We start from the raw sequence: 22,527 nt of genomic DNA on the forward strand, positions 1-22,527 counted from the left end.
AAATTCGACACTTTTTCTATGTAGGCGGCCTTCGGCCGGGGCTTGAGATTTTCTCCTGTGGGGTATGTCCAAGACCGGCTACGCGATCCAAAGTTTTTCTAAATTTGACACTTTTCCTAAGTAGCCGGCCTTCGCCCAAGGCTTGAGATTTTCTCCTCTGGGGTATGTCCAACACCGGCTACGCGATCCAAAGTTTTTCTAAATTCGACACCTTTTCTAAGTATCAAAGTAACGTTTTTATAAAATTCATTTCAAAACTTGAGCATTTTCTAAAGAAATGAACCCATTAGAACCGGGATGTGAAGATTATAAGGTCATTATCTCTGGATCCGAAGAAGATATAACAACAAATAGCACAATTTTGGAAAGGTTAAAGTATGAGCTACAACATGGTATGAAGTAGTTGAGCACCCATAATGGGCCTCTTTTCGACTTTTTGAGGGTTTATGGAAACACCCGGGTCCAAAAATCGATATTTTTGCTATAACTTCTGAACTTGCTATAAAAATAACGCAGTCATGTCACCACTTGTTAGATAGGTATTTTCATAAGCTTTCCAACGATTTTCGGGTCAAATAACCGGGTCCGCCCCCCAAGAAAATTTTATATTCCCTTGATCAGCGCAACGATATCTACCACTGCAAAAAATGTCAAGAAAATCGGAGAGTTTTGACTAAACTAGAGTTAAGCCTTATCTTTTATTCCCGTTCATACATTTCAAACATTTTCTCATAAAAAATCTATCCATATTTATTACATTGTTTTTCAATCGACCACAAAAATATGACCGTTTTCAATACGAGAAAAATTCACATGTCAATTTTCCCATAGAACAAAATGGAATATGAAACCGATATCGAAAACAGTTCGATGTCGTTTTTGACTCGTTTTGAGCTCGAAATCGATTTTCATCACATACCTGTATGCTTACGTCGCCCGTACATGACACAACCACCTAGATAAGCTGAGATGTAGGCACAGGGTTCTCAAGTCCCCCCAATCGGTAGCACTAGTTGACCACATATAACGCGATAGGTCGATCTGCGGTATGCTATGCGTCGACAGTGTGGTCCGCGTAAATATTCCTGTAGGAACTCCGCCTTGAGAACTGCCTGCAACAGGGTCATTCCTCACGACTTCAGTGTACCACCTACATGAGCAGACAAGGATTCTTCCAGTTTAGCAACACAATAGCACGCTCTCGATCAACAAGCCTATCAAGCAGGTTTGGATAGCATTGATACAGATGTCATAGATGACGAACAAAGTTCCAGTTTAAGGACACTTCTCGGACAATTTTATGTTATATAGACTGTGACGATTGGTCAGTCAGTAGAATAATTAAACCAACTCCACCCAACTATCTAATGCCTAAAAATTTACGCTGGAAAACTTTCAAATATTTCTTTTGTCACCTACGAAAAAGCTATTTACTTTAGAAATTGGGGATCAACAGTGCTATTATGTAACTCTCTACCGATGAAATTAACGACAAATGTTGGCTATATTTGTCGGTAAGTGCTATTCCATATATATGGGGTCGATTATGGATGGCAACTCAACTGTAGTTGCGTTGCCTGAAGAGAAAATCAGAAAATCATACAATTAAAATAAGTAAAATCGACCCTAAATTTTGCCGATATTTGTCGGTAATTGTCGAAAATCATTGGTCAGTTACCGACGAAGAAAAGGAGTCGTTAATTCTACCGACATAAAGAATTTTCATATTTTAAACAAAAAAATGAATGAAAATCACATTTTTAAGAAATGGCGTTAGAATATATTTAACTTCAAATAAAAAGGTAAGCAGAGATATATTTCGGCACACAAAAAAAAGAAAATTCTACGAAATATGGAGGATCCTTTCGATCTAAGTTATTGGAAGCTTATGATACTTTACAAATTTGAGATTGAAACATTTTATGAAATAATGGATGAAATCGGGGGTCCTTTGGAAACCTCCAGAATTGCGGGAAAAATTCCTGATAAAATAGTAACTATTTTCAGTATGAACAAAACATTTTTAAGGATAAATTTCGTAACAGCTGCTATCCATATTAAGGTATTGCTCTGTTCCAGAACCTGCAAGTTTCTACCTAAAATTTTTTACTACGATAACAATTTTTCATTTATGTTATCGGAACAAATAGTAAAATTTAATAGATTTTTGCAGTTTCTGGAACAGACCATTGATTTAAAGGTATACAAATGATCTCTTAACAATTCTATTAATTTTTGTTGCCAAAATAATTTTTAAAAACTAATGTTTTTTTTTTGTTTTGCCTTATTAAGGCGAAGGTCATTTTTAGAGTGATATTTGAATTAATTCTCTTTCGAGTTGAGCTATTTAGACCTAATAGGTACATTGAAAAATTAGGAATCCACCGAAGTCCCACACATTCAACCACTATGCTACGTTTCACGGGTGGTTAGACCGATCATCAGGCATATTGAATGGTGTTTTTTTTTTTTAGTGGGTGGACGAAGGCTAAGCTTGGAGACTAGCATTTATATCACAAATCATTCGAAATTTGTATATTCGAATTATTTATTTATTTTAATGTTAGTCATTTAATTCCAAACCTTTCCTATAGTCCGACTTGGCTGGTAACCCTATTTTTCAATGCTTTATTACAAATACTAAGGCAGCTTTTTTCCACCTTTATTTTATTTGTTCTTCTGTATCAGAAGATTTTGATCATCAATATTTGTCATCGGGATCTTTGACAAGTTGATGGCTTAGAACGCTAAGACGCCTGCAACCGTGTCACTTGGTTGTTGCGGTCCCAGGTTTGTGTTTTTCATAATACCGATTAGGCGTAAAAAATATGTCAATATAATAAATGTGAATATGTAATAATACCCAAAAATATGGAAAAATCGAGAAAAATATCCGAAATTATCTTTTAGTTTTTTTTTTTTTAAATATGCAAAAATACAATAGCGATCATTAGGAATAAGTAAAACTAGCGATATACTCGTTAAACCCCTAACTCAAATTATTCCGAATGGATATCAACATACAATTTTTAAATTCGTTACAAACCTAAAAAGTTCCTATTATTTTATACACAAAAAGTATGTTTGGCTAATAATTAAAAAATCTTATTTTGAAGAAAATGTACTTATTAGAACAAAACAACACAACGTTTGACTCCATTCACTTAAAAAATCCATAAACTAATGCACTGTTGTTGAATTAGGAGAGTTGTGCGTTTACTAACCTAATTCAAAAGCTGTGAATTCAATGCAAATATGCATTTTGTATTATAAAACAAAATTTCAGCCCCCAAAAGTATGCTATAATAATTTGGTGTAACTAATTTCGAAATTTCTCCCGTTTCTTGCTGTTCCCACGTCGTTGAGAATCTGGAAAGCGTGGGAATGGGAAATTTTGCTCCCATGGGAATGTTCAGAATAGGGCTGAATATGTCTGTTCCAGAACCTGCAAGAAACTACAAATTTTTACTACGATAAAAATTTTTTATTTATGATATCGAAGAAATAGTAGATTCTTGCAGTTCTGGAACAGAGCAAATAATTTTATATCCAATAGTAATTTAAATAATTTCATTAGAAATTTGAATTATGTTAACTTGCAATGCGTTTTATTTTTATTTTATTTATTTATTTATTTCATTACTTTGCAATCGAAGCCATATGGATAATTCAATGGCCAATTCAGATATAATTACAAAGATTCCACCTTACTTCATAGCTACTCTATAAATAAAATATTAAACATTATTTTTCTTACAAACTATACATAAAAATTAAAAAAAAATGATTGCATTGATTATAATTTGCCTCCTTTACATCATAACTACTCATATGTATATTATCAACATATTATAAAATAGGTAAGAATTAATATAGAATTTTCAAAAATATCATCGGTACTACCAATATTTTCTTCTTTATGCCATAGCTACTCGAATTTATTTCGTTTAAAGTGATTTTTTCATTTTTTCCAAAAAGTAACAAGAAACTTTGAATATAGTGCATCTCCTTTACATTCCGTCATTCTACATATATTCGTCGCTAAAATTCTTGTATCGATAACTTTGTATTTTAACCGAATATTTTCGTTAATACATCGGGTCGGTAGAAACAAAGTTACAGAATCCCATAACTGGTCATAGTAAATTTAGGTCCACCACTCCTGATATTGTATTTTTACAGTACACAACCCATGGGTATTTAGCGAAACCCAATGTTTCTTTTTTTAGTTGTTTAATAAAGAATTCTTGTTATGGAATTCTTGAAAATCTATATTTAATTCGTCCCAAAAGAGTTGTTCTTGTATAGATAATGTCCATATGTTACACACAAACACACCGACAGACTTACCACTAGGACTCTTATCTACTGCCATTGATAAGTGTGTGTCTCTTTCTTTTTCTAATCCATCAATTTATTTAATCTAATAAACATTGGCCAAGGAGATAGTAAAACCCCTAGTAAAACATTACCTGGATATAAAAATGTCATGAGTAAGTCAACTGATATTGACGAGACACATTCATATAGTACACCTGGGAACCAACAAATAGTACATGGCGTTATTACATTTCGTGTTTATTATCAACATAAGTCAATAATTGATAAGAGCCACAATGCTACATAAATATGATGACTAGCTTTATGTTTGTATATAGAGTTAGCATTTCCTAACCGTTTTTTATTTTATTTTACATACATACGTACATACTATTCAACTAATAGCCGAGCAGTCCAATCAGCCAAAAACAAAAATTAAATATAGATTATATTCTTTTTGTGATTTTCTTTTTCTGAAGCAACAACGCTTGGAATGTTGGTAGTTAGTATCATTTCAACCAGTGTTTCGTGCGGTCGCAATGTTTGACAAACTTAAGGATTCGTTCTATCGATTTATACGCTATATTAAATGGCTGCATATGCTATATGAGTTGAATACTTATATATCGATGTGTGAGCCTTGGGAAAAAGTCTTTTTAAGTAAGTTATGTGAAGAAATGAACAGATTCAGTAGTACATATTTATTATGAATATGTCGATGAAGAAGGTGACGATTGGCTACGACGATAGTGTGAAAATCACACACTGTTATTTAATTTTTGAGCTAAAAGTAAAACCACGGCTGGCATGAAGAGTCAACTTTGTTACGAAATGCTTAATGGTGTGAAGTGATTGATGCATGCAAGTGGCATATGTACATATGTAAATTTGTATTTCCAAAACATTCATAGAAACAAAAAGGAGTCAATGTGAAAATATGACCTGTATTTGGGCCAAGTTTTGCATACACATGTGCATACATACATTATAACAACTATAAGGAAATGTTTATCCTTGAAATAATTTAAACAGCGTGGAATAATTTGAACAAGTATTGGTGTTGTACATGCTTTGCGCTTCCAAATAATGAAACAAGGACCTATAGGTATAAAAAATAAATCCACAAAATGTTGTTTCCAAAAATCGGTTAAAAGATTTCGATTTAGAAAAATAATTCACGGAATTGCCAAAAAAGTATTTGTTTCTATGTAGTTAAGGCTTTGAACGAAAATTAGTTCAATCGGTTCAGGTCATCATCTTTTGGCGAATTCGTAATCATGACACAGGAACTGTAGAAACAAACAATATAAACCAATATGACTTAACTCTAAAGAGTTACTGAACTATAGTTTAGTATAAACTCTCCGTTTAGTATAATATCTAAAATGAAATCTTTTTCAAAATAATTTGTTGGTAATAATTATTAAAATATATTGGAAAACAACTAAAGTAAATACAAATAATAAAATCGTGTTGTATTAGATGGCAAACTTTCTATAGAAAAAAAGTGCACAAATAGTCGACATTTTAAGCTTTTGCCTAACTTCATTCATCCGCCATTCCGAGTAATTTTTTTTTCAACTGCAATGAACAGAAGCTTATTTGCTTATTTAGTTTACTTTCCCATGATATAAAAAAAAATTAAATTATTTCTTATAAAACATGTGAAATTTTCGAATTTGGTAAAATAGTGTTTTTTTTTTTTGCTATTAGTCGGCACCATTTTCCTTTTCCTTCTTTTTAGATTTATTTTTAACTTATGTGAAAGGTCAATATTTTTGCATTATTAGTACACATCCCAATTAATTGTGCATCAAAAACATAAGAAAATTTAAATACATTTTTCGGAGTAGTAATTTACCGTTTGGCTAGGTAATGTGTTTTTAATAAATTTAAATAAATTAGTTGATGCCTATACACGGTGCTCTTGAATAAAAATTTAAATAGAAGGTGCTTACACCTGGGAAGTTTTTGCGGATTCTGAAACTACAATGTTGGTAGATGAGAAAAATCAAAAAACAACAAGTAAAAAAGTATCAGTCGGCTTTGCCGACAGAGATATACCCTCAGCCTGTGCAAATTGAAACACTTTTTTTTCACAAAAAACTTATGTATTTAGGGGTTTTCAAAATTTTGGTCGTATGAACCGACAAAAATGTTGTTTAGGATTAAAGCTCAAAAATTTTGCGGAAAAGGTACTTAAAGGAATGGACCAACATAGACCATGGGGGTGCCATAGGGGGTTTTTACACCCTTCGGGCTGTTTTCTCAAGAAGTATGCACTTGCACCTGAAACAACTTTTACTATCGTAATTGAGGCTCCGAATGTAAGTTGCTTCAACAAAAATCAAAGTGATTCAACAGCAGTTCTTAAAGTGAACTTATCCAAAATTTCGTGTGGGGGGTACGGGATTGAGTGGACAAATATAGTCCATATTCGAACCTGATCTATATCTGGTAGATATTATGAGAATGTGTAAAGTATGAACCAAATCGGTCACTCCCATCAAGAGTTATCGTGCGCACAATTTTTCGAATATTTTTGAACTTTTGTGGGGTAGGAACCTGAAGGAGTGGACCGATATGGCTTATCTACAAACTTAAACTAATTTTGGAAACAATATTACGAAGGCCAAATGTTGGCCGGAATCGTATTTTCCGTTCGAGAATTATCTTGCGCTTCCACCCATAAACATGGTGTCATAGGGTTTGTTTTTCAACTTTCAGGCTATTTTTTCAGGAAGTATGGACTTGCCCCTGAGGAAACTTGTACCTTCGTATAGGGGACAGTGAATACAAGATGTTACAACAAAAACCAAAGAGATTCGAGAGCAGGTCCTAAACTGAACTTTTCAGAAATTTTGTGTGGGAGGTACTCGAATTAGTTTACCGATTGAGTCCATATTGGAACCTCATCTAAGTCTGGTAGAAATTTCATAATGTGCGAAGTATGGACAAAATTGGTTACTCCCTTCAAGAGTTATCGTACACACAAATTTTCCGAACATTTTTGAACTTTTGTGGGGGAGGTACCGGAAGGAGTGGACCGATATAATCCATCTTTGAACTTGAACTAAGTTTGGACAAAGTATTACGAGAGCCAAATTTTGGACCGAATCGGCAGATCCGTTCGAGAGTTATCATGCGCTCCAACCACTACACACGGTGTCATAGGGTTTTTGGTTACTTTCAGGCTATTTTCTCAGGAAGTATGGACTTGCCACTAATGAAACTTACAGCGCCGTATAGAGGGCAGCGAATACAACTTGCGTAAACAAAAATCAAAGCGATTCGAGACCAGGTCCTAAACTTAACTTTTCCGAAATTTTGTGTGGAAGGTGCCAGAAGGAGTTGACCGATTGAGTCCATATTGGAACCTCATCTTAGTTTGGTAGAAATTACACGATGTGCAAAGTATGAACCAAATCGGTTATTTCCTTCAAGAGTTATCGTGCGCACAAGTTTTGCGACAATTTTTGAACATTTGTGGGGGAGGTACCTGAAGGAGTAGACCTATTTTACCCATCTTCGAACTTAAATCGAATCTGGACAAAATATTTCTATACCTAAAATATGAACCGAATCCATTGATCCATTCGAGAGTTATCGTGCGCACCAGCCAGCCAGACAGACAGACAGACGGACGGACATTGCTAGATCTACTCAAAATTGTCTGAAACGGATATCGAACAAACATACTTGGGGTCTAAAACCATTATTTGGATGAGGTACATTTTTGGTCGTATCAAAGTGTAAATACCCTCTTTAGCCTAAAGGCTGAGGGTATAAAAAAAAATCGCCGGAGCGCTTTCTATATAAATCGCGATTCAAGTTGACATTTTTAGGGGTTATTTAGGTTTTCACGATTTTGCTTAGAAACCGCAGGTCCTACCAAAATTGGACTGAAGAAAATGTTGTAGCTATGAAAATTCTCTACAAGATTATCCTTTATTTTTATACCCTCAGCCTTTAGGCTAAAGAGGGTATTTACACTTTGATACGACCAAAAATGTGCCTCATCGAAATAATGGTTTTAGACCCCAAGTATGTTTGTACGATATCCGTTTCAGACAATTTTGAGTAGATCTAGCAATGTCCGTCCGTCTGTCTGTCTGTCTGGCTGGCTGGTGCGCACGATAACTCTCGAACGGATCAATCGATTCGGTTCAAATTTTGGGTATCGAATTATTTTTTCCAGATTCGATTTAAGTTCGAAGATGGGCCATATAGGTCCACTCCTTCAGGTACCTCCCCCACAAATGTTCAAAAATTGTCGCAAAACTTGTGCGCACGATAACTCTTGTAGGGAATAACCGATTTGGTCCATACTTTGCACATCGTGTAATTTCTACCAAACTTAGATGAGGTTTCAACATGGACTCAATCGGTCCACTCCTTCGGGTACCTCCCACACAAAATTTCGGAAAAGTTCAGTTTAGGACCTGGTCTCGAATCGCTTTGACTGTAAGTTTCATTAGGGGCAAGTCCATACTTCCTGAGGAAATAGCCCGAAAGTTACAAAAAAAACCCCTATGACACCGTGTGTAGTGGTTGGAGCGCAAGATAACTTTCGAACGGATCTGCCGATTCGGCCCAAAATTTGGCTTTCGTAATATTTTGTCCAAACTTAGTTCAAGTTCAAAGATTAATTATATCGGTCCACTCCTTCCGGTACCTCCCCCACAAAAGTTCGAAAATGTTCGTAAAATTTGTGCGTACGACAACTCTTGAAGGAAGTAACCGATTTGGTCAATACTTTGCACATTATGAAATTTCTACCAGACTTAGATGAGGTTCCAATATGGACTCAATCGGTAAACTCCTTCGAGTACCTACCACACAAAATTTCGGAAAAGTTCAGTTTAGGACCTGCTCACGAATCGCCTTGGTTTTCGTTGTAACATCTTGTATTCACTGCCCCCTATACGAAGGTACAAGTTTCCTCAGCGGCAAGTCCATACTTCCTGAAAAATAGCCTGAAAGTTGACAAACCCTATGACACCATGTTAATAGGTGGAAGCGCAGGATAATTCTCGAACAGAAATGCGGATTCCGGCCAAAATTTGGCCTTCGTAATATTGTTTCCAAACTTAGTTTAAGTTCGTAGATAAGCCATATCAGTCCACTCCTTCAGGTACCTACCCCACAAAAGTTCAAAAATATTCGGAAAAATTGTGCGCACGATAACTCTTGATGGGAGTGACCGATTTGGTCCATACTTTACACATTCTCATAATATCTACCAGATATAGATCAGGTTCGAATTGTCTCCATCCCGTACCTCCCACACAAAATTTTGGATAAGTTCACTTTAAGACCTGCTATTGAATCACTTTGATTTTTGTTGAAGCAACTTACATTCGCTGCCTCAATTACGATGGTAAAAGTTATTTCAGGGGCAAGTCCATACTTCTTGAGAAAACAGCCCGAAGGGTGTAAAAACCCCCTATGGCACCCCCATGGTCTATGTCGGTCCATTCCTTTAAGTACCTTTTCCGCTAAAATTTTGAACTTTAATCCTAATCAACATTTTTGTCGGTTCATACGACTAAAATTTTGAAACCCCCTAAATACACAAGTTTTTTGTGAAAAAGTGTTTCAATTTGCCCAGGCTGAGGGTATATCTCTGTCGGCTAAGCCGACTGATACTTTTTTACTTGTTTTTGTAGGTTTTATCATTTTTGAGATATTGAAGTTCAAATTGGGACAATGCACTGACTGTATCGCCCCCTTATAAAACAATGTCATGAAGGGTGCGCCTTAACTAACTTTTAATGAAAACCGCTTACACAAGGGAAGTTTTTGTGAAATCTGAAACAGCAATGTTCATAGATGAGAAAAATCCAAAAACAAGAAAAAATCGCTGTAGAGATTTTTAAATAAATCGCGGTCAAAATTCACATTTTTAGGTGTTTTTTAGGTTTTCACGATTTTGCTTGGAAACCGCAAGTCCAATCGAAATGGAGCTAAAGAAAATGTTGCAGCTGTGAAATTTCTCAACAGGATTGACGTTTATGATTTGTTCTCAGGCTGTACCATTTTTGAGATAAAGAAACTCAGTTTACATTTTTAGGTTTTTTGTTAGGGTTTCGCGATTTTGCTTGAATACGGCAAGTCTTATCGGCATGGGACCTGAGAAAATCTTATATCTGTGAAAATTCTCTACAAGACTGGCTTATGTAATTTTTCCTAGGTTGTACCATTTTTTTAGATATATAAGTTTAAGTTGGGAAATTTCAGCCATGACTGTTTTATAAGGAGACGATACAGAATTGAATTGAATTTTAATTGTCCCAATTTCAACTTCTATATCTCAAAAGTTGTAAACCTACGAAAATTTCATTAAGGTCAACCTTGTACAGAATTTTGATAGCTACAACATTTTCTTTATACTCATTTTGATTGGACTTGCGGTTTCCAAACAAAATCGCAAAAACCTAAATAACCCATAAAAATGTCAACTTGAATCGCGATTTATTTAAAAAGCGCTCCGGCGATTTTTTTGTTTTTCGATTTTTCTCATCTATGAACATTGTAATTTCAGAATCCACAAAAACTTCCCAGGTGTAACCACCTTCCATTTAAATTTAATTCAAGGGCACCGTGTATATACTAACCAACAATTACCTAATTTTCGGCATACCTGTTTTTGAGGCAAAAATAAATAGCGGTGGACTTATGTTTTATATATAAACGTAATGCTTAGTTTACATTTACGAAATCCACTCGATTTCAACTGTCAATTCCATTGCTTAAACGTCAAATGAAATCCAATGGATTTCGATTGAGTTTTCATTTGACGTATACGTAGAATTCGAATATAGCGAACATCGGTTATAATAAACTACGTTTATAATGAACAGAGATCTGTGTTCCTAAAGATTTTTGCTTAAAATTTGTACACAAATTTAACTTCTTAAAAAGATCACGATTATAATGTACAAAAATTATCAACCCGAGAGTAGAATTTTTTTTACAATTTGATAGGATTTGAGCGGATAGCGACGAATTTAAGCACTGTTTCAAATATTTTAATATGTATATGATATTTAAAAGTAAGCTTTAATAAGAATTTTACAGATGAACACGTATAAAACTTGCGTTATTAAGAGAGCAAAAATCGCTTTTTTGGCTAAAAACCTGTCCAAATTACCTATAGTGCTATATACGCACTTTAAACTATGCCTAAAATAATTTAAAACTATTTTTTTATTCAAGCTGTTTTTATTAATTAGAACTTATTATATTCATTTAACATTTTTTAAGATTTTTCCACAAAACACATTTTTTACCCCATGCCGACTACTAGAAAACTTGACATTTTGTTGTCCCTGTAGCAGAATTATAAATATTTTGTTATAATTTTTTTTTCTAATGTGTTATTTTGAATATTCTCTACCATCGCAAAATGCATTTTCTGTACTTGCGGAACTTAGGAGCACTTACCCTAGTCCTCATTTAACAATTCACGCTAAGCAATTTTCTTAATTCTTGTACAACTGATAATTTCAAACAATTTGTTCTGACTTACTTACTTAGCTGGCCCATTACAGAACATTTGTTCCATAGACCGAATTAAGAAAAGATCTCCAATTCTCTCTATTTGTTGCTTCGCACTCTGGAATGACGCGCCTTTTCATCTCATCATCCACTTGTTTGCGCCATCTATTCCTTGGCCTGCCAATTCTGCGTGCACCGCCAAGCGGTCCGTATTTATACGCATTTTTAGCGGGTTCATCATCGCTCATTCTTATTATATGGCCTAGCCAATGCAATCGCTGCATCTCGATACGTTTAACAATATTGATGTCGTTGTACAGCAGATACAGCTCGTGGTTCATGCGACGTCGATATTCATCGTCAACGCAGATTGGTCTGTAGATCTTTCGAAGAAAATTTCTTTCAATCACACCAAGCACTGCCATGTCTGCTTGCGCAAATACCCAGGCTTTCTAGCCAAACATCAGCAGGGTAGTATCAGTGTTTTGTAGAGCGTTATTTTTGTTTGAATAGATGTGGCTTTGTTTTTAAACTGCTTACTTAAACCAAAGTAGCATCTTTTGGCCAATACAATTCGTCTTTTTATTTCACAACTGATGTCGTTTGTTGTGTTCACGGAGGTGCCGATGTAGACGAAGTATTTTACTACCTCAAAATTATAGGAACCAACTTTACAATTGGTCTGATCTCTATGGACCATTAACTTAGTCTTCCCGCCGTTTACCGCCAGACCTACTTTATCAGATTCTCCTTCGACCTTCATAAACGTATGTGTTACTTCTTTCACTGATCGTCCCATGATGTCTATATCATCAGCATAAGCAAGTAACATGTGGCTATTGGTGTAGATTGTGCCACTTCTTTTGACGTTTGCCTCTCGTATAACCTTTTCCAGCAGGATGTTAAAGAGATCACATGAAAGGCTGTCTCCTTGTCTGAAACCTCATTTGGTACCAAACTCTTCGGAGAGGTTCTTTCCTATTTTAACTGAGGATGTCGTGTCAGTTAAAGTCATTTTACAAAGCCGGATGAGCTTTGCAGGGATACCAAATTCCAATACCTTTGAAATTGGAATACCTTTGAATGCAGCGGGCTGTCGAAGGCTGCTTTATAATCGACAAAAAGGTGGTAGGTGTCGATCTGCATCTCTTGGGTCTTCTCCAGGATTTGCCGTAGGGTAAATATCTGGTCAATGGTGGACTTGCCAGGTCTAAAGCCGCATTGGTATAGTCCAATTATCTCGTTGACCATTGGCTTGAGTCGTTCGCACAATATCCCTGACCACGGTGCTCTTGAAATAATTTTAAATGGAAGGTGCTTACACCTCGGAAGTTTTTGCGGATTCTGAAACTACAATGTTTATAGATGAGAAAAATCAAAAAACAAAAAAAATCGCCGGAGCGCTTTTTAAATAAATCGCGATTTAAGTTGACATTTTTAGGGGTTGTTTAGGTTTTCGCGATTTTGCTTAGAAACCGCAAGTTCTATCAAAATGGGACTAAAACAAATGTTGTAGCTATAAAAATTCTCTACAAGGTTGACCTTTATGGTATTCTCGTCGGTTTTACCGTTTTTGAGATATAGAAGTTCAAATTGGGACAATTCAAATTCAATTCAATTCTGTATCGCCCCCTTATAAAACAATGTCATGACTGCAAATTCCCAACTTAAACTTATATATCTATAAAAATGTTACAACTTAGAATAAGTTACTTAAGCCAGTCTTGTAGAGAATTTTCACAGCTTTAAGATTTTTTCAGGTCCCACATCGATAAGACTTACCGTATTCAAGCAAAATCGCGAAACACTAACAAAAAAACCTAAATATGTAAACTGAGCTTCTTTATCTCAAAAATGGTACAGGCTAGGAACAAATGATAAACGTCAATCCTCTAGAGAATTTTCACAGCTATAACATTTTCTTTAGCTCCATTTCGATTGGACTTGCGGTTTCCAAGTAAAATCGTGAAAATCTAAAAAACACCTAAAAATGTGAATTTTGACCGCGATTTATTTAAAAATCCCTACAGCGATTTTTTCTTGTTTTTGGATTTTTCTCATCTATGAACACAGCTGTTTCAAAGTTCACAAAAAACTTTCCCGGTGTAAAGGGTTTTCATCAAAAGTTAGTTAAGGCGCACCCTTCATTGTATTGTTTTATAAGGGGGCGATACAGTCAGTGCATTGTCCCAATTTGAACTTCTATATCTCAAAAATGGTAAAAACTACGAAAATACCGTAAAAGTCGATCTTGTAGTGAATTTTCATAGCTACAACATTTTCTTTAGTTTCATTTTGATAGGACTTGCGTTTTCTAAGCAAAATCGTGAAAACCTAAACAACCCCTAAAAATGTCAACTTAAATCGCGATTTATTTAAAAAGCGCTCCGGCGATTTTTTTTGTTTTTTGATTTTTCTCATCTACGAACATTGTAGTTTCAGAATCCGTAAAAACTTCCAAGGTGTATGCACCTTCCATTTAAAATTGTTTCAAGAGCACCGTGTGACACGATCTTGTAGGCAATAGGGAGTAGAGTTATGCCCCTATAGTTAGAGCATACAGTCTTATCTCCCTTCTTGTGGACGGGGCACAGGATACTCAGGTTCCAATCGTCGGGTACTCGTTCTTCCTGCCAGATGGTGCTAACTAGCTGATGAATAACTATATCAGCGTGTCGCCTCCGGTTTTGAACAGCTCGGCTGGTAAGCCATCGGCTCCTGATGCCTTATTATTCTTCAGCAGATTTATTGCTGTCTTTACCTCATCTTGGCTGGGCGGTATACATTCAATACCATCTTCTGGGATTGGGACTGTGGTATCTTCGTCGTCTTCGCTGCTATTGGATACCAACAGTTTTGAAAAATGTTCTTTCCATATCCTGAGTACACTATCTGTATCAGTTACCAAATTACCTTGCTGGTCTCTACAGGAGGATGTGCCTGTACACAAGCCATCAGTTTGATGCTTGACTCTTTGGTAGAATTTTCGGACTTCATTCTGGCTCCTGTACATCTCGATTTTTTCACACTCCCGCTTTTCCATCTCTCTCTTTTTCCTGCGGAAAAGACGTTTCTCCTCTCTCCTTTTCTCCCTGTATCTCTCTCGTGCGCTACGGATTGTAAAGTAGCCCTATATGCCGCATTTTTTTCTTCGGTGGCAGCACGACACTCCTGATCATACCATGGATTCCTTGGTGGTGGTCTCTGGTATCCAAGTATGGATTTTGCGGCTGTTTGCGTGGAGTGGGCAATGCTTTGCCATTGCGCTGAAATGTTATCGGGATGAGTAGTGCTTTGATTAAGCAATTGGGCTAGTTGAGTGGAATATGCTGTGGCTATCTGTTGTGATTGCAGCTTACCGATGTCTGACTTTCGTGTTGTGTCTGTTCGTACTTTGTTTGCTACGTTTAAGCGGGTGCGTACCTTTGCTGCAACAAGGTAGTGGTCCGAATCAATGTTTGCGCCTCGGAACGATCGTACATCCAACACGCTCGATGAATGTCTTCCATCTATCACAACATGATCAATTTGATTTCTTGTTTTCTGATCTGGAGACAGCCAGGTGCCCTTATGAATATCTAGATGATTAAATCTGGTACTGCTAAATACCATGTTTTTTGCAGCTGCAAAGTCTATCAGCCTCATACCATTGTCAGATGTTTTACTGTGGAGACTGAATTTCCCGACTGTTGGGCCAAAAATATTCTCCTTTCCAATTTTGGCATTAAAATCGTCTAGAATGATTTTAATGTCATGGGCAGAGCAACGGTCATATGTTTCTTCTAAGCGCTCGTAAAATATATCTTTGGTATGTTCGTCCTTTTCTTCAGTGGGAGCATGAGCGCAAATAAAGCTGATGTTGAAGAATTTAGCTTTTATTCGAATTGCAGCAAGTCTTTCATTCACTGGGGTGAAGCTTGATACCAGATGTTTTAGCCTCCGACTAACTATGAATCCGCAACCAAACGCATGCTTTACGTCATGGCAGCTATAGTACAGTGCGTCACCTTTAGGTGTTGTTGTGACTCCTTTCCCAATCCATCGTATTTCCTGTATGGCAGTAATATCGGCCTTGTACTTTTCGAGTACGTCTGTCAATGCGAAAACTGCACCTTCTCTATAAAGAGTACGAACATTCCAGGTGCAGATTCGCAGATCATGGTCCTTAAAACGTTTGCGGGGTTCGTCAACTTTAGAGGGATTTGTTTTTCTTTTCTTTCGTTTTTTCATAGTAGGCTGTTTTTTCTAGGGGAGGGTTACTAACCCGACGCCCAAACCCAAGTTTTTATCGTTCTTATGGGTGAACGCGCGGCACATGTTAGCTCATTACCTTTCCTTTATTTATAAAAAGTTACAGAGTTATAAAAAGTTACCTTTAACGGGTATTAAAGGCAGTTCCCCAGGTGACACCACGGGGAGGTCAGTGTCCACTTAAGATGAAAGAGGGACCAAGATAAATCCTGGGCTTTGCCATGTTAAAACCGGTCAGGACCGTTCCTTGGTATCTTCAAAACAAAAACAATATGGCTAGGATTAAAGCCCAAAAATTTGCGGGGATATCGATAGATAGTGCTTTTTATACCCTCAGCCTTTAGGCTAAAGAGGGTATTTACACTTTGATACGACCAAAAATGTGCCTCATCGAAATAATGGTTTTAGACCCCAAGTATGTTTGTACGATATCCGTTTTAGACAATTTTGAGTAGATCTAGCAATGTCCGTCCGTCTGTCTGGCTGGTGCGCACGATAACTCTCGAACGTATCAATCGATTCGGTTCAAATTTTGCGTATCGAAATATTTCGTCCAGATTCGATTAACTTCGAAGATGGGCCATATAGGTCCACTCCTTCAGGTACCTCCCCCACAAATGTTCAAAAATTGTCGCAAAACTTGTGCGCACGATAACTCTTGTAGGGAATAACTGATTTGGTCCATACTTTGCGCATCGTGTAATTTCTACCAAACTTAGATGAGGCTCCAATATGGACTCAATCGGTCCACTCCTTCAGGTACCTCCCACACGAAATTTCGGAAAAGTTCAGTTTAGGACCTGGTCTCGAATCGCTTTGATTTTTGTTTACGCAAGTTGTATTCGCTGTCCTCTATACGACGCTGTAAGTTTCATTAGGGGCAAGTCCATACTTCCTGAGAAAATAGCCTGAAAGTTGCAAAAAACCCTATGACACCGTGTGCAGTGGTTGGAGCGCAATATAACTCTCGAATGGATCTGCCGATTCGGTCCAAAAATTTGGCTTTCGTAATATTTTGACCTAACTTAATTCAAGTTCAAAGATGGATTATATCGGTCCACTCCTTCCGGTACCTCTCCCACAAAAGTTCGAAAATGTTCGGAAAATTTGTGCGTACGATAACTCTTGAAGGCAGTGACCGATTTGGTCCATACTTTGCACAATATGAAATTTCTACCAGACTTAGATGAGGTTTCAATATGGACTCAATCGGTAAACTCCTTCGAGTACCTCCCACACAAAATTTCGGAAAAGTTTAGTTTAGGTTCTGCTCTCGAATCGCCTTGGTTTTTGTTGTAACATCTTGTATTCACTGTCCCCTATACGAAGGTACAAGTTTCCTTAGGGGCCAGTCCATACTTCTTGAAAAGATAGCCTGAAATTTGAAAAACAAACCCTATGACACCATGTTTATGGGTGGAAGCGCAAGATAATTCTCGAACGGATATGCCGATTCCGGCCAAAATTTGGCCTTCGTAATATTGTTTCCAAACTTAGTTTAATTTCGTAGATAAGCTATATCGGTCCACTCCTTCAGGTACCTACCCCACAAAAGTACACAAATATCCGGAAAAATTGTGCGCACGATAACTTTTGATGGGGGTGGCCGATTTGGTCCATACTTTACACATTCTCATAATATCTACCAGATATAGATCAGGTTCGAATATGGACTGTATTTGTCCACTCCATCCCGTACCTCCCACACAAAATTTTGGATAAGTTCACTTTAAGACCTGCTATTGAATCACTTTGATTTTTGTTGAAGCGATTTGCATTCGCTACCACCATTACGAAGGTAATAGTTTATTCAGGGGCAAGTCCATATTTCTTGGAAATACAGCCCGAAAGGTGTAAAAACACCTATGTACCATATGTGGCGGGGGCAATTTGATCTAAACTTTGGATCTCCTAATATTTTATCAAAATTTAGTTTAACTTCTAAAATGGTAAATATCGGTCCTCCCTAAGGGTACCTGCCCTACAAAAGTTCAACATTTGTGTCTTAGTGCAGTTAATTCCTAATCCACATTTTTGTCGGCAAGTTCATACATATGTCCAAAAAGGGACACAAAATTCTGAAGAGACCTTAAATACATTCGATCTGTCCGGAGGTGGAAGTTTCGCTTCACATTGGCTGAGGGTATATATCTGTCGGCAAAGCAGACAGACACTTTTTTACTTGTTTAAACTGAGTTTCGACAATATTTAGAGTACCATTTTATCGAATATTTTCGAACTTTTGCGCGGGAGGTATCGGAAGGTCCACTCCTTCCACCTTCGAATTTCATCTAATATTCGAAGAAATATTACGATATCCAAAGTGTGGACGAACGCAGTATTCCGTTCAAACTACATATGGTGCCATAGGTGGTTTTTACAACTTTCGGGCTTTTTTCTCAAGAAGTATGGACTTGCCCTTGAAAAAACTTTTACTGTCGTAATTGAGGCAGCGAATGAAAGTTGCTTCAACAAAAATCAAAGTGATCAGAGAGCAGGTCTTAAAGTGAATTGATCCAAAATTTTGTGTGGGAGGTATCCGAATGAGTGGGCAAATATAGTCATTATTCAAACCTGATATACATATGTACATATGGCAGATGTATTAGGATGTGTAAAGTATGGACCAAATCTGTCACTCCCATCAAGAGTTATCGTACGCACAATTTTACCGAACATTTTTGAACTTTTGTGGGGGAGGTACCTAAAGGAGTGGACCGATATGGCTTATCTTCGAACTTAAACTAAGTTTGCACAAAATATTACGAAGTCCACATTTTGACCGAAACGGAATATCCGTTCGAGAGTTAATTTACGCTCCAACCACTACACACGGTGTCATAGGTTTTTTTGCACCTTTCGGGCTATTTTCTCAGTAAGTATGGACTTGCCCCTGATGAAACTTGTACCGTCGTATGGGGGGCAGTGAATATAAGTTGCTACAACAAAAATCAAAGCAATTCGAGAGCAGGCGCTAATCTGAACTTTTCCGAAAGTTGGTTGGGAGGTACCCGAAAGAGTATACCGATTGATTCCATATTGAAACCCTTTCTAAGTCTGGTACACATTTTACGATGGACCAAATCGGTTAATCCCTTCAAGAGTTATCGTGCGCACAAATTTTCCGAGCGTTTTCGAACTTTTGTGGGGGAGGTACCTGTAGGAGTAGACTGATATGGCCCATCTTCGAACTTAAACTAAGTTTGGACAAAATATTACGATAGCCAAATTTTGGACCAAATCGGCACATCCGTTTGAGAGTTGTCGTGCGCACCACCAGCCAGACGGACGGACATTGCTAAATCGACTCCAAATTGTCTGAAACACATTTCGTCCAAACATACTTGGGGATTATTTTGATGAGGCACATTTTGCCCGTATGAAAGTGTATATACCCTTTCTAGCCTAAAGGCTGAGGGTATAATGACAAGGAAAACTGAGTAGATTATGAAAGTAGGGCTAAAAATACGAGACTCGTGTATCGGCGTTTTTAAAGTTTACATCGGAAAGTAACCAAAGTAGGCAGGGCAAGTTCCGCCCATTTCTATTTCTTTCGAAATATTCGAGTTAAGATATCTTGGAATCCTTGCATTTTAGGTATTTGGACAACTTTACTGAGGAGGATATGAGGAATAAATATAAAGGGGACTTTTTGGTCCTTTTTTCAAAAATGTTTCAAAAAACTTTTTTAAAATGTGATCATATCAAATCCAAAATTCTACAAAATTGTTTTTCATAAAATTTTACTATAGGTCTCAGAATACAACAAATCTGTAAATCTTACCTAATCGCCAGGAATCTCTAAAAATGAAAAACACGTTTTAGTCGGACTTCATCTGAGTTTATTCAAATTTTAGGAGATGACGTCAAAGACAAAAATAATCTTCGTCAAATTTCACCAAAGAAATGAAAGGTCTATTTCTATATTTTGCTGAATAAACATTAAAAAAAATTCCCAATTTTTTTGCTGAAAATTTGTCTTTTTTCGAGTTGATGCATGAAAGCAGAACTTTGATTTGGTCGTTTTTATTCGCGAGTGGGAGTACTCGAAGAGTGCGTGCAAAAAGTCCGATTTGCTCGTTTTTACTCGCGAGTGAGTAATTGAGGGCGGGGAAGTTGAGTGCTTGGTGGGAGGGGGTGTTTATTTTGTTTAGGGAGTAAATCATGTCTCCAGTGGCGACTCCCCACTTGTAGGGATCTACAAATCGGATTGCTTTTAGGGATCTTCAGAAAAAATATTTGTATTTGCAACCAACATCCTTGAACAGACGAGGAAACTTTTATAATATCAAAGAGTGGAGTCCGATACTATTTTTAGCTCGATGATTGGGAATTTCCTAGCCTATTGTAAATAATAAACTATCAATTGTTTAACCAGCGTAATATACCTCGGGTCATTATAAAGCGCCGAATGCCACAACTCGGTTCTGTTCATGTAGCATTAAGCAAAATAGACCCTCACCGAGGACGTATCCAGAGCAAAATCTGATATGCACCCACATGTTAATCCGGTGTCAAAGAACCCGCCGCTAGTACTTACTTTCTAGTGTGGTATTGTTTATAATTTCTTTCATTGAAAGCGGGACATCCAATATCCATAACTGCGTGTTTGCAATTCAGATATTAATGACATCCTTAAAAATTAGAACATACACATTTATTATGCTGACAAAATTGGTGGTTTGTTCGTCTGTACTGACCCTTATTTCATTTATTATGCTGACAAAATTGGTGGTTTCTTTGTCTGTAAAGTGAGCCAATAAATTTTTTATTGAAAGTGTTGTATTTGTTGATAACACGCAGAAATTAGTGATTTTACTACGTAATGTCCCCTGTGTTTTTCTAGACTATATTTTTATATATTATTTATGTGACAGTGCATATTTTCCTTATCAAAATAAATCACCCTTCATGGAAACACAATTTGATGATTCATGTATTCTTTTTCTTTCCAGATTGTCTTTTTGCCACTACTCTGGGCATTGTTTTATATTCGACATATGCCTACATACCTGGTTATATGTTTACCATTATAAAATATTTAACACCAACGGCATATTCGTCTTCTTTTTCGTCGTCGTCGTCGATGGTTTTATCGGACCCGATAATTACCAAAGAGGTTGAATTATGATAATCGTGAATTTATGTATAAACACCTGCGCTCATATGTTAGCTTTTAGTTCTACATATTTTTCTATAATAAGCGAATATTAGTAAATAATTTAAATTTATATACAAATGAATAAAATTATAAGCTTTAATACCAATTAAGAAAGTGGTGGTTTTAATGGCTTTCATTAGTTCCAATGGGTATTAATTATAAAAAATGGGTTGTTGGGAGAGAAAGGGGTGAGAATATAAAAAGAGTTTCTTCTTCTCCTTTTTACATATAAACTTAAAAATATTTCAACTGAAATGATTTGCCTACCGAGTAATTTATCTTTCTTTCTTTATCTTTTCATCCAAGTAATTTTGGATAAATAGGATAGAAACAAATATTTAAACAAAATACAATTAAATTAAAAATATTTAAATTAATATTCTTATTTTGTCATAAAATTAGGTATGTAATATGTAATTTAAAAAAAAATTGTTATAATTTGAATATTATTCAACATGAATCATTCCCAAGTTTATCAATAATTTCTTGAAGTCCCCTTACCAATTGTTCACATCTTTCAGTTATATTTGTTTCGGTATTTTCTTTTAAAGTGCATAGTAATTGTTCAGCATTAGCTTGGAACCTATAAAAGAAACAAAACAAGTTAAAGCTATTTTATATCGGCATATTCAACCTTTTTATATAGAAAAAAGTGTCATCAGGGACCTGATGAATTTTTTTCTATAGAAAAAAGTGTCATCAGGGACCTGATGAATTTTTTTCTATAGAAAAAAGTGTCATCAGGGACCTGATGAATTTTTTTCTATAGAAAAAAGTGTCATCAGGGACCTGATGAATTTTTTTCTATAGAAAAAAGTGTCATCAGGGACCTGATGAATTTTTTTCTATAGAAAAAAGTGTCATCAGGGACCTGATGAATTTTTTCTATAGAAAAAAGTGTCATCAGGGACCTGATGAATTTTTTTCTATAGAAAAAAGTGTCATCAGGGACCTGATGAATTTTTTTCTATAGAAAAAAGTGTCATCAGGGACCTGATGAATTTTTTTCTATAGAAAAAAGTGTCATCAGGGACCTGATGAATTTTTTTCTATAGAAAAAAGTGTCATCAGGGACCTGATGAATTTTTTTCTATAGAAAAAAGTGTCATCAGGGACCTGATGAATTTTTTTCTATAGAAAAAAGTGTCATCAGGGACCTGATGAATTTTTTTCTATAGAAAAAAGTGTCATCAGGGACCTGATGAATTTTTTTCTATAGAAAAAAGTGTCATCAGGGACCTGATGAATTTTTTTCTATAGAAAAAAGTGTCATCAGGGACCTGATGAATTTTTTT

At 36.2% G+C, this 22,527-nt stretch overlaps 1 protein-coding gene across 1 annotated transcript; it reads left to right on the forward strand.

The window, feature by feature from the left end:
- Positions 1-4,777: 4,777 nt before the first annotated feature.
- LOC141402450 (serine palmitoyltransferase small subunit A) lies at positions 4,778-21,346 on the forward strand. The gene is made up of 2 exons (XM_073983756.1): positions 4,778-4,980; positions 21,027-21,346. Exons 1-2 carry the CDS (start codon positions 4,860-4,862, stop codon positions 21,200-21,202), a joined length of 297 nt encoding a protein of 98 aa, XP_073839857.1. The 5' UTR covers positions 4,778-4,859; the 3' UTR covers positions 21,203-21,346.
- The last annotated feature ends 1,181 nt before the right edge of the window (positions 21,347-22,527 follow it).

Source organism: Musca autumnalis, unplaced genomic scaffold (genome assembly GCF_047663935.1).
Source record: "Musca autumnalis isolate F117 unplaced genomic scaffold, ASM4766393v1 scaffold_4, whole genome shotgun sequence".
Lineage (NCBI taxonomy): Eukaryota > Metazoa > Arthropoda > Insecta > Diptera > Muscidae > Musca > Musca autumnalis.